The sequence below is a fragment of the Mustela erminea genome, chromosome 3 (genome assembly GCF_009829155.1).
Source record: "Mustela erminea isolate mMusErm1 chromosome 3, mMusErm1.Pri, whole genome shotgun sequence".
NCBI classification, from domain to species: domain Eukaryota; kingdom Metazoa; phylum Chordata; class Mammalia; order Carnivora; family Mustelidae; genus Mustela; species Mustela erminea.
The window spans coordinates 64,171,509-64,184,864 of record NC_045616.1 but is presented as its reverse complement, the minus strand read 5'-3'; the positions used below and the strand labels follow the sequence as shown (position 1 = coordinate 64,184,864).

The 13,356-nt window shown below is 37.2% G+C and overlaps 1 protein-coding gene across 5 annotated transcripts in view; it reads right to left on the bottom strand.

Annotated features, from left to right (window-relative positions):
- GFM2 (GTP dependent ribosome recycling factor mitochondrial 2) overlaps positions 1-13,356 on the bottom strand; it is a 75,580-nt gene that overhangs the window by 61,950 nt on the left and 274 nt on the right. For 3 of the 5 annotated variants that reach the window (XM_032335955.1, XM_032335956.1, XM_032335957.1), the window contains exons 2-5: positions 6,796-6,882; positions 5,261-5,345; positions 3,106-3,163; positions 2,584-2,681 (exon numbers count right to left, since the gene is read on the bottom strand). In XM_032335955.1, coding sequence (XP_032191846.1) covers positions 2,584-2,681; positions 3,106-3,163; positions 5,261-5,345; positions 6,796-6,858 — 304 coding nt within the window. In that variant the 5' untranslated portion in view covers positions 6,859-6,882. Of the gene's footprint in view, positions 1-2,446; positions 2,682-3,105; positions 3,164-5,260; positions 5,346-6,795; positions 6,883-8,396; positions 8,524-13,356 lie in introns of those variants that run through there. The other 2 variants (XM_032335958.1, XM_032335960.1) reach the window with 2 other exon arrangements.

Genomic DNA, 13,356 nt, shown 5'->3' with positions numbered 1-13,356 from the left:
ACTTCAATGTGAGACAGGAATCCATCAAAATCCTTAAGGAGAACACATGCAGCAACCTCTTGGACCTCAGCCGCAGTAACTTCTTCCTAGAAACATCACCGAAAGCGAGTGAGGCAAGGGCAAAAATGAATTACTGGGACTTCATCAAGATCAAAAGCTTTTGCACAGCAAAGGAAACAGTCAACAAAACCAAAAGACAACTGACAGAATGGGAGAAGATATTTGCAAATGACATAACAGATAAAGGGCTAGTATCTAAAGTCTATAAGGAACTTACCAAACTCAACAACCAAGGAACAAATAAATCCAATCAAGAAATGAGCAGAAGACATGAACAGACATTTTGGCAAAGAAGGCATCCAAATGGCGAAGAGACACATGAAAAAGTGTTCAACATCACGGCATCAGGGAAATACAAATCTAAACCACAGTGAAATACCACCTCACACCAGTCAGAATGGCTAAAATTAACAAATCAAAAAATGAAAGGTGTTGGTGAGGATGCGGAGATAGGAGAACCCTCCTACACTGTTGGTGGGAATGCAAGCTAGTGAAGCCATTCTAGAAAACAGTATGAAGGTTCCTCAAAAAGTTGAAAATAGAACCACCCTATGACCCACCAATTGCAGAACTGGGTATTTACCCTAAGGATACAAATGTGATCCAAAGGGGCACATGCATCCCAATGCTTATAGCATCAATGTCCACAATAGTCAAGTTACGGAAAGAGCCTAGATGTCCATCAACACATAAATGGATAAAGAAGATGTGGTGTGTGTGTATACACACACACAATGGAATACTATGCAGCCATCAAAAAACAAAATCTTGCCATTTGCAAGGATGTGGATGAACTAGAGGCAATTATGCTAAGCAACATAAGTCAATCAGAGAAAGACAATTATCATATGATCTCACTGATACAAGAAATTTGAGAAACAAGACAGAGGATGATAGGGGAAGGGAGGAAAAAATGAAACAACATGAAACCAGAGAGGGAGACAAACCATAACAGACTCTTAATCTCAAGAAACAAACTAAGGATTGCTGGAGGGGAGCGGGGGGGGGAGGGGGGGGAAGGACAGGGTGACTGGGTGATGGACACTGGGGAGGGTATGTGCTATGGTGAGCACTGTGTATTGTGTTAAGACTGATGAATTACAGACCTGTACCCCTAAGACAAATAATCCATTATATGTTAACTTTAAAAAAAAAAAAAAAAAAGGAACATATTTGTGTCACAACAGAGGAAGCCTAATAATGTTCCATGTTTTGGGGTCATAGCCCCCATTTACACAGCAATAGTTCTATGAGAAACACATGTGTTCAAACATTTTGGAAACTGTCGCCATGAATATTCTAATCCTGGGTGTTCTTTTCCTCTATAAATACTATTAAGTCTCAACCAGTTTGAAGGGTCTAGAGAAATGGTTGTCAATATAACGCATTTCAAAATTTCTGTGGAGCTTCTGAAAAAATTACTCATTTCCACTTCTGGTCATAAGGACCTCTTGACCTTGAAATCTCAAATTTTAAAACAAACTATTTCACCAGAGATAAAGGCACTTCTTAATGATTAAAAAAAGTGGATTCATCAGAGAAACACAACAATCATAAATGTATATGAGATAAATGTAGACTTTTAAAATACATGATACAAAAATATGACAACTAGCCATATATATACTTTCTAAATCTTAATTTCCAGAGTAGAGCTATGGCACTGTCAATTAAAAACCAAACCAAACAAAAAACTACATGGGGATTCAAATGTGCACAACTGGTCAAGAGTAACAGTTTTTGACATATTATAATTTAAAAATCAAAACTGAGGTAAACAGTACTACTACTGTGACTGGGATTAACAAAATCCCTCCTTCTTCTGCCTGAAAACTTTACCTTTGGTTAACTTTCTTGTTCTTTTCTTCTAGAAGCCAGAGAACACAAGTATGTCAACTATGGTGCTAGGCAACATGTATTATAGAAAAAATAATTTGTAATTTGTAAGCTACATCTGAACTGAGAAGAGCTTTATGAAACTGTAAATATCTGAAGAGATAAACAGCTTTAGGCCTTCCTGAGTGGGCTATGGCATGTCTTTTATGGTAAACCTGGAAGACTGCCCATGGAGCTATAAACCTGGAAGACTGCCCATGTGGAAGAGGTACATATTCCTAAGGGACATGAGGATTGTAAGCCAGCGTGGCTCCTGTGAATCTTGTTAAAGTAAACTATCACTTTTGGGTACCTAAAGAAGGTAGCTCCCAGACACTTAGGTGGACTGCTTTAAGAAATGAAGAAACAAACTACCATTGTGCTGGGAAGCTTTGCTTCCTGTTCTAACAGCCTTCTGAACAGACCAGGTTGAATTGTGGCCCAAGATAGTCCTATGAATCTAAATGTTTACTTGAACCTACAAAGACTCTTAAGTGGGTGTTCAAACTACCTTATCTTTGTGTTGCGGTTTAGACATCAGTGCTTCCATGCCATACATAAGATCTCTAGGTTGACTTCTTAATCAAAATATTTTCCAATGATGCTTTTTGCTAATGGGGGTTGGGGAGAGGAGGAATCCATTCTAACCTCCCAGTGATCTTGTGTATCCAGAATAGTACAATATTCTTTCTGTGGTGGTAGTTTTGCCTGCATCAATATGAGCCATAATTCCAATATTACGGATTCTGTTTAAAAAGTAGGGGGAAAAAAAGATGGACATTAATAAAAGTGTAAAACTAAAACAGGTATGCTACACAAATTTCAAAGCTGGTATTTCAGTAATTTTTATAATGGTAGAAAAACTAGAAAAAGAGAAAACATAAAACACATTATTCTGACAAAACAGCTAACAAAAGAGCAAACTATAATCTTATGAATCTTTTACTTATTTCTATGTGCTATTGCTACATTAAAAACATTTAGTATTAAATTCAGGAAAAAATAGCATTTAGATACGTACCCATACCTCTTTTAAGATACATACCAACATCTACTTATACTTAGCTAGGGCAGAAAGCTAAATTAACAATGCTAAATTAAGTCCATGACAGAACCTCCTGGCTTTTTACAGCAGCATATGTAAAAGAATGTATCAGTGATAGTACTTACTTAGCTATGGGAGGACTGATGACGGAATGAAGCGATTTGATATCATTTCCAACTAAACCTAATGGAAAGAGGGTTACAATTTAAAACTTTAAGAAATCCCCCTTTAATTTGCAAATCAAGAAAGTTAAAACAATTTTAGGCAAATATTGTAATTCCAATTAAAGTAAAATTCAAGCTAAATAGAACTCTGATTTACTTAAAAATTATTTTGCTGCAATCTGTAGAGAAAAGGCAACAGATGATGTAAGTTGTTTTTTTGGGTTTTTTTAAGACTTTACTTATTTGTTTGACAGAGAAAGCACAAGTAGGCAGAGCAGCAGGCACAGGGAAGAGGAGGCTCCCCACTGAGAGTCCATTGCCGGACTTGATCCCAGGACTCCCCCCATGTCATGACCTCACTTGGAGGCAGATGCTCAACCAACTGAACCACCCAGGCACCCCTAAGATAAAGTTTTGAAACATCAACTTCTAGATCACAGACTTAGAAAAATAAAAATTTACCCCAGTCTTTGCCACTTTCTATAATTCTATAATAGACATAATAGAATTGTAGAATTAGAATGTTCTAACAATAATCTTAAAAACAAAACAAAACAAAACAATAATCTTATGGCCACAGCATTTAAATCAAAGAAAAATAAAATACCCAGCCCTGTAAATGTGCATTGTCAAGGCTTGAAAAGTGAAGAGTGATCCTCGTATCAGATAATAATGAATTCTCATACAATTTGAAATCTATCTTCCCTCAGTAATCCCAAGCACAAAGTACCTTTAAAAATGGCTTAGGAGGTATAACTGAACAGGAGCTAGAACAACCTAATACTTCTAAAAGGCCAAGTAGTACTTCTGGAGTACAAAGAGCCCATAATAATTTACTCCATGCTTACAATATATTTTATTAATAATATTAAAGCAAAAATGCAGTTACATTTATAATTTTAACCTATACCTTCCTATTATTTAAATCAACTTTGCAAAATTTCTCTAATAAATCATGAACAGTTCTACTGTATTTTGAAAACCTGATGGCAGTTTTAAGACTTACAGATCACCTGTATGGCTACAGATAAATTTGCATGACAATATATAGAAATACAGATACAAATCAATAATGCAGGGCATTAAATTCACAGGTCATTACAAGTCACACATCCTATCAGTATTTTTACTCCATAATTCTCACAGGACAAAGATGGTAATGAAAACAGCCACATAATGAAACTAGTTTCAAAGAGTCTCCCATATGCTTGCTTGCTTCAAACACAGGAAGAACATTCAGAATGTGTCAGTTCTTCAAGCATCGAGTTTTTGTTTTTGTTTTTTTAAAGATTTTATTTATTGGTAGAGAGAGAAAGAGACAGCACAAGCAAGGGGAGCAACAGGCAGAAGAAGAGGGAGAAGCAGGGTCTCCACTGAGCAAGGAGCCTGATGCCAGGCCTCAATCCCAGGACCATAACCAGAGCTGAAGGCAGATGCTCAACTGACTGAGCCACCCAGGCGCTCCAAGCATCAAGTTTTAATAGCCATTTTACCTAATGCAAATTACCCCAGATAAATATTTAATCAACTAATTTTTTTTTTGAAGATTTTATTTATTTATTTGAGAGAGAGCATGAGAGGCGAGAAGGTCAGAGGTTGAAGCAGACTCCCCGTGGAGCTGGGAGCCTGATGCGGAACTCGATCCCGGGACTCCAGGACTATGACCTGAGCCAAAGGCAGTCGCTTAACCAACTGAGCCACCCAGGCGCCCTTAACTAACTAATCTTAAGTATCTCCACAATAAATTACTTGGGCAAACCTCCACTGAGAAAATACTTCCGTGTAAAAATCAGAAACGTACTAGAAAAACAGTATTTTATAGCAAGAGCACTCTATAGGTACAGACCTCTTAACTTCTGAGCCAGCTACTAAAGCCAGCAACCTTTCTCTTTGTTTAGTTCATTTGGAGAGCCAGCAGATGAGGAATACAGGCTTACTGATACTCCCTCCTGGCTTCTATCACAATACTTCCAACTCCTAATCAACTCAAGGAAAGGGCCAAGAAGTAAAACTACCCCACTACTTCCAAAATGGACACCCTTAATAAAGGCATGTTTGCCAATGAGAGAAAGCAAACAAGCAGTTTAAGTACAATGAGAAGAATAAAAATTTGTACCTGGTAGAGAACTGTAGCTTCTTCCAAGAGGCACATATGGCTTTAATCTTTTTAAACTTGCTTTTATTTTACAGCAACACATATTCTAGTGAGAAGAAAAGAAACCTGATATTAATTTTATTTTAGCATGACTTATTAGAATACTTTTAACATCATAACTGTTTTGTCAGAGAAAATACTTTGAATCTCCTTAAAATAGTTTCCATTTATTAACTCCAATTTCTTTAAAAAGTGACAACCCAAAATTATACAACAGGAAAAAACAAAAATAAGACTATTTTGAGCTGATCTTAGAAGATGGTTCTCTAAGATCTGCAGCATTAGCAACAGAGGGAACACAAATTCTCTGGACCTATTCCAGACAAGAGAATCAGAAACTCTGAGGAGATATAAACAATCTGTGGGGGGAGGGGGTTTAAACTGAAGTATAATTAATATAGTGTTATATGAGTTTCAACAAGCACTCCAGGTGATTCTAAATATTTATTTATTTGAGAGACAGCCGCTCTTGAGTGGAGGTGGGTGATGAAGGGGGAAGGGAGAGTCCTAAGCAGATAGCACTGAGTGTAGAGCCTGACATAGGCCTCGATCTCACAACCCTGAGATCAGGACTTGAGCTGAAACCTAGAGTCTGATGCTCAACCAACTAAGCCACCCAGGTGCCCCAACCTCCAGGTGACTCTGACAGCTATAGTTTGAAACTCAGGACCTGAAATTCCCAGAAAGCCAGAAAAGTTAAATAAGGTCTCTCACACTGGCTATTCTTTGATTTTCTACAGGTGCTAAGAACTGCGTAGGGGTCATGAAACTCAGAATTTATTGAAGTGGCTACACATCAGAATCACCTGGAAAATTTTAAAAACATCTGAGGGGAAGTTGGGAGAACTAGGACTGGCATTCTTAAAAATTCCTGAGGTAACTTCTCCCAGTGTTTCCACTAAGAGGTTGAATATTCCTCATCCCCAGATCACTAGATACACATTATTGACTGTCAATACATTTAGAATTGTGACATTTAGTGTATTTAGTAATAACTCTGGGCTGCCACATCTACCTTTTACGGTATCTTGGAACATATGCCTATATATTCTATATTCCCTATGCATTACTTACCCAGTTTTTGGCAATACAACACTATGATCCTAATAAAATATTTCAAGAGTAGAGTCTCAAAACTATTTAAATTTCCACTGCATAATGACGAGGGAAAGACAGTGCTACCTGCCACAGGTGTGCAGTCGGAAAGCATCAGCAATGAAAAGACCAAAGAAAACCTGTGTAACTCCTTGGGGTGCTAAGGACCTCAAAATGGAATATACAAATGGATAGTCTTCAAAACACTGCACAGGGCATTTTGAAGTAGCAAAATGCACTTCAGACTAGGGATAAAGCCTTCTGCTTCTTGGTTACAGTTTCTCCCACACTCTCTGTTAAGAAAAACTGAAGAAGATAAAGATATAATAGTTTAAGAGTATAACAGGCCTTTCAGGAAATAAAGTTGCTGAAGTATATTTAATTTTACAAGAAAAGCTTACATTAACATGCAGGATGGATATCTTCTTATGATTTACTCCAAACTTCCTCAAGTTGGAGAACATGCTGACCCTCTAAACTGTTATTCTCTGAAAAGGAAAAATACAAAATTTTAAAACTAAGTTTATGTAGTATGTATCAGTAAGACATATTTAGTTTTTTTTTTTTTTATTTGACAGAGAGACATCACAAGTAGGCAGAGAGGCAGGCAGAGAGATAGAGGAGGAAGCAGGCTCCCCGCTGAGCAGAGAGCCCGATGCGGGACTCGATCCCAGGACCCTGAGATCATGACCCAAGCAGAAGGCAGAGGCTTAACCCACTGAGCCACCCAGGCGCCCAGTAAGACATATTTAAAATAAGGCATTTGTAATACATATCGTAAAAATGTATTACATTTTTAAAAATATGTATTACATTTTAGAAGTACAGTATTTTTAGCTACCAAAAAATTCAACACATCAGAAAATGAAAATTCTGACAAAATGAGAAACATGGTTCTCAAGCTAAAATGTTCTTTATTTTTTCAACATGTTTTAATTCTTAAAGATATGGACATATTGTGGGAAAAGACTAAGATGACAAAAATGTATCACAGCAATTACTATATGTGCTGCCGAAGCGAGCACTGTATCACAGCAATTACAATGTTATTTATGTAATTATACAGAATTTAGTACGGAAAGGTAAGCAACTACATGTTAACTTGGTAATTTCTCATTGATAGTGTAATTTAGTGGTTTATCTGTACATTCTGATTTTTCTACCATAAATATGTAAAAAAAAATACACAAAAGCAAGTCCTCTCCTATGATTATAAAAATTAAGTAATTTTGGTTTAAAAACATTAACTGAATATGAACCATGTTTCAAGTACAATATTAAAGCTAAGAGAAGTTCATGGAAGCATCTGAGACTAGGTAGAGAGCAAGGAAACATTGTGCGCCATTTTATATAAGAAGCCATGTCAAAACTCATTATTTTGGGGAATCTGGCTGGCTCAGTCAATGGAGTGTGCAACTCTTGATCTCAAAGTTGTGAGTTTGAGCTCCACACTGGGTGAGGAGATTATATAAAAAATAAGATCTTTTTTTAAAAAAATCCATTATTTTCCCCTCCTAAATCTGTGTTTTAAAACAGCCACATTTGGGGCGCCTGGGTGGCTCAGTGGGTTAAGCCGCTGCCTTCGGCTCGGGTCATGATCTCAGTGTCCTGGGATCGAGTCCCGTATCGGGCTCTCTGCTCAGTGAGGAGCCTGCTTCCTCCTCTCTCTCTCTCTGCCTGCCTCTCCAACTACTTGTGATTTCTCTCTGTCAAATAAATAAATAAAATCTTTAAAAATAAAAAAAATAAAAAAAAATAAAACAGCCACATTCACTAACCCTCATTTATTTTTTAATTTTCTTTTTTTAGAGACAGCACAGGGGCAGGGATGGGGGTGCGTGATGGTAGGAGATGGGGAGGCAGAATCTTATGCAGGCTCCATGCTCAGTGAGGAGCCTGATGTGGGGGAGGGAGGGAATCTCATAACCCTGAGATCATGACCTGAGCAGAAATCAAGAGCAGACTGATTCACTGACAAGCCACCCAGGCACACCTCACTAACCCTCATTTAGAAAGTCACCAAATCCTTGTGATTTTATTTCCTAAATTTATCTTGAATCCATTCCCTCTTTTTCACTTCCAGTGTCAAAGTTCAGGAAGTTTACAATATCGTGCATGTTAGATCCACTCTAAAATAGAACAAAACATTTTAACCAATGAAATACAAAAAACCCTAATACGTTTTGATTCCACATTGCAACTAAGAAACTACCACTTGTCACCCTGGTAGAGCATCTAAGATCATCCACAATTTTCTGTAAAGACTATTAAAATACTCAATACCTTTCCCAACTACCTATATGACCTATGTGTATGAGGCTGGATTTTCTTCAGAGAGTTCAACCAAAAATAAAGATCATACATACTTAGTAACAAATACAGAAGGTGATAGCAGATGCCTTTATGCCTTTAGCTAGCTGTTTTCTTTATGCCTAACATTAAAGACACTTGCAAAATTCTAAGGCAAGGTAAAATATTCTTCAAACTAAATTACTTTTGTAAAATAAAAGGTATTTCTCATAACACTATATTACGTACACTAAGATTCAGTGGATTTAAGTGAATTATTAAAGTATTTTAAAGTTTTAATTTCTAATAATTGAGTATGTATTATAACCTACATTAAAAAAAAAAACCTCTTTGGAGTTCTAAATCATTTTTAAGAGTGTGAAGGGATGCTATAGACTAAATTTTGAAAACATATTCCAACATCCTGTTTCCCCAAGTGAATGACCACGATTATTTTAAGTTACAGAAAGAAATTTACTAAATAAATATCAGAAAAACTAACCAACAGAATCCATCTTGTATATACTAATACTTAAGAAGTCAAATTTTACATTAAAATGTGAATTTGAGGAAAATTAAGTAAATAATAACATAGGTGACATTCAGATATAACCAGTCTTAAAAAGTACTCAAATCACTGAAGGGAATGTATTGCTTTAATCCATTATTTACATATATCCTTCAAATAAAGAGCCTCCTCTCAACACTCATCTACTCAAAAACATTTAAAGGTTCTTAATAAAACAAAATCTGTCCCCAATTATAGTCACAGCCTGTATTCTCCTAATCCTCACTCCATACCAGGGAGCTCCAGCCAAAATTCCCCAGAAAAATCATAGTCTGGCACCCTCACACTTTCGTATATAATGTTGCCACTGCCTGAAAGCAATCCTAGAATCCCCAAGACTCCATTCTTGGTCAATTTCCATTAATCTTCATGCCCCACCTTGAAAGCTTTTCCTAATTTCCGAGAAAGTGTTAATACTATCTTCTCCACGTTTCCGTAACATTTGGAACTTGTATTTACTCATGACAAATACGGTATTTACAAGCTCTCTCCATTACTGTGAGCTCTCCAAAATGAGGGATCTTCTACCAGCACTGCCCGGCACAATGAGTCATTTTTTGACCTATTAAGTTGATTAGGATTCTCCAGGGATAAAGGATTTTCTTCTTTCCCATGGATCAATGACTTTCAACAAAAATAGCTGCCTACTATAGGTGCTATAAGGCAATTTATTCTTCAAGGCCCAAACCTCCTTAAGGCCTTTGGAGAATAAAGTGTTCACTAAATGTTTTAACACCTAATTGATACAAAAGCAATAATGGGGAAGAAAAACGGGTAACATTCTACATTACTGGCAATAGGTTACATTACCAATAAACAAAAAGAATCCATGATTATTTTTTTGTGAATCAGTGGAGTATCATGTTTGTAAGGCCTAATATACAAAAAGAGAAATCATGGGAGTGCCTGGGTGGCTCAGTCTGTCAAGCATCTGCCTCTGGCTCAGGTCATGATCTCGGGGGTCCTGGAATAAAGCCCTTCACGGGGCTCCCTGCTCAGCAGGGAGTCTGCTTCTCTCTCTTCCTCTGCTCCTCCTCCTGCCCCTGCTCTCGCTCACTCTCTCTCAAATAAATAAAATCTTAAAAGAGAGAGAGAGAGAGAAATCATGGACCACTAATCAAAAATCACGGGAGGTCTGGGTGGATCAGTCACTTAGGCTTCTACTTTCATGATCCCAGGGTCCTGGGATCTACCCCCACCCACATGGGCAGAGGGGAGCCTACTTCTCCCTCTGCCTGCCACTCCCCCTGCTTGTTCTCTCATTCTTTGTCAAATAAATAAAATCTTTTAAAAAATCATAAAATACATCAGTATGCAAGCAAAATTGAAGGTGATGTTGCTGAGAATCAAGTAATATATGAAAGGAGATCCTAAAGCATCAAGTTGTTCTGTGTTTCCAGATGGTTTTTGTTACAGTTAGTAATTTCTCCCAAATCAGAACTCCTTTTCACATTTTTGTCAAATCCAGTGTTTTTCAGGAAAATATCACATATAAATTAGGCCAATATGTTTATTACTGTCGAATCTTAAAATCATCTTTGATTTTTTCCTATGTTCAACAGATCTCATGTTATCAATCTAAACACTTGTTTTTACTACAAATTTATTTCTAGCACAAGTTCTAAAACAAACTAATTGAAGTTATATAAATTATATCTCAATTTAAAAAATCAGTTTCACCTGTTTTTTAAAAGTTTCACCTGATTTTTTAAACCAGAAAAAAGTTTACCAAATTAACTTTTACTTGCTAAAAAACAGCCTAAGTAGATAAAGATACTTTTAAATTTAGGTCAACTGTACCGATAAAGCACAATTCCCTTGTTCATTTAACATTTATTGGAACAACAGCTGGTTATCAGAAATATAAAAATGAGTAGCACATGATCTCCAATCTGGAGGAAAATGTTAGCTTTAAAAATTCTAGCCCGAGGGCACCTGGGTGGCTCAGTGGGTTAAACCTCTGCCTTCGGCTCGGGTCATGATCTTGGGGTCCTCGGATCGAGCCCTGTATCGGGCTCTCTGCTCAGTGGGGAGCCTGCTTCCCCCTCTTTCTCTCTGCCTGCCTCTCTACCTACTTGCGATCTCTGTCTGTCAAATAAATAAATAAAAATCTTTAAAAAAACAATTCTAGCCTGTCTCCTGCATATTACAATAGCAAACATTTCAATCATAATACTTTTTACAAAGCTCTTACTATACCTCTTCCTCTTCTTCAATGTAAATAAGCTTGACTTTTTAACCATACACAATCAACTATTAAATCAGCTCTCACATCCTCCTGACTTTTCCCTTACAGTTTCTCCTATAGCAATAAATACTATCTAAATTTAAATCCAATCAAAGAGGGGCGCCTGGGTGGCTCAGTGGGTTAAGCCGCTGCCTTCGGCTCGGGTCATGGTCTCAGAGTCCTGGGATCGAGTCCCGCGTCGGGCTCTCTGCTCAGCAGAGAGCCTGCTTCCCTCTCTCTCTCTCTCTGCCTGCCTCTCCATCCACTTGTGATTTCTCTCTGTCAAATAAATAAATAAAATCTTTAAAAAAAAATAAATCAAAAAAATAAATAAATAAATAAATAAATCCAACCAAAGAAATGCATTTTCATGCTTCTGACTGCCAAAATGCAAAAAGTGGGTATCTACTATAACCTTTTGGTAGATAAAACAAGGAAGTGATGATATCCTACTTGGCTACTGCCAGGTATATAGGAAGTATATTTTTCTCAGAAAGTTTTGCTGACATTGATCTGCTCAGGCCATTTTTAGCCTGCAATCACAGAAGGTAAGAACAAATGATAAACAGCCAACCACTTGTCTCCTCTATTTTACACAAATCAAAATGTGACCACTACTTAACCTTTACTTTCTATTCCTGGTCCAGAAGGCAAAAAGGGCATGAGTGGCTTTGAGAGTCATAAATTAAAAAAAAAACAACAACATTGATGAGTTCACAACTTAAGCCTACGAAAAACTCCCATAAGCTGAAAGAACTACAACAGGAAACAATAAGGATAAATCTCACAATGTTAAGCAAAAGAAACCAACACAAGAGTTCATACTGTATGATTCCAATTATTTAGAGTTTAAAATGGGTAAAACTATTCCGTTTTGTTACAAGTCAGGATGGTATTTACACTTGGAGTAACTGGAAAGAGGCCTAAGGAAGGATTCTGGGGTGCAGGTTTATGTAATTTCTTGATTCACGTACTGCTTACAGGGTGTCAGAGTTTGAAAACCCCCTGAAGCATCTATTTTATATATGCATTGTTTGCATGTATCTTACACTTCAGTAAAAAGTCTTTTAAAAAAAATTTTTTTTAAAGATTTTACTTATTTATTTGACAGAGAGAGAGAGATCACAAGTAGGCAGAGAGGCAGGCAGAGAGAGAGGAGGAAGCAGGCTGCCCGCTGAGCAGACAGCCTGATGCAGGGCTCCATCCCAGGACCCTGAGATCATGACCTGAGTTGAAGGGAGAGGCTTTAACCAACTGAGCCACCCAGGAGCCCCTTTTTAAAACTTTCCATAAACTTCTCAATGTCAAGTGGGCAAAGACCTGAGTAGTTTACAGAAGACTTGCTGTAGTCCCAAGTCTTCTGCGATCTTGGATAAATAACTTAAAATCCCTGAACCTTCCTTTCCATCTATCTCATTGCCGGACCAGTATGAGAATTAAGTTCATTTACTCAACAAGAATTTATTGTTATTGTGTCTACCACTGCCTCCTAGCAAATGGTTTAAAAGTAGTGAGCCAAAGACATCCTTGTACTCACACTGTCTATATCCTAGTCACTAGATAATAAAAAGGAATAAATAAAATACGTACCATCTCCTACGGTGACACGTGCTGTAGAAAAGAATTATGCAGGAACCGGGAACTGGTTAGTAACCATAAGCCAAGTCACTTAAGCAAGTGACATTTAAATGACATTTAAGCAAAAACGTCAAGAAGGTGTAGGAAGCAAACCCTGGCGGAAACGTGTTGTAGGAAAAAAGAGATTACGTAATTTACAGCACCTGAAAACGCTGGTTAGAAATAGAGTTTTAAAGAAAATATACCACATTAGAAGATGGAGCCTTGAAAACTCTCAAAACCAAACCCACCTTACTGCCT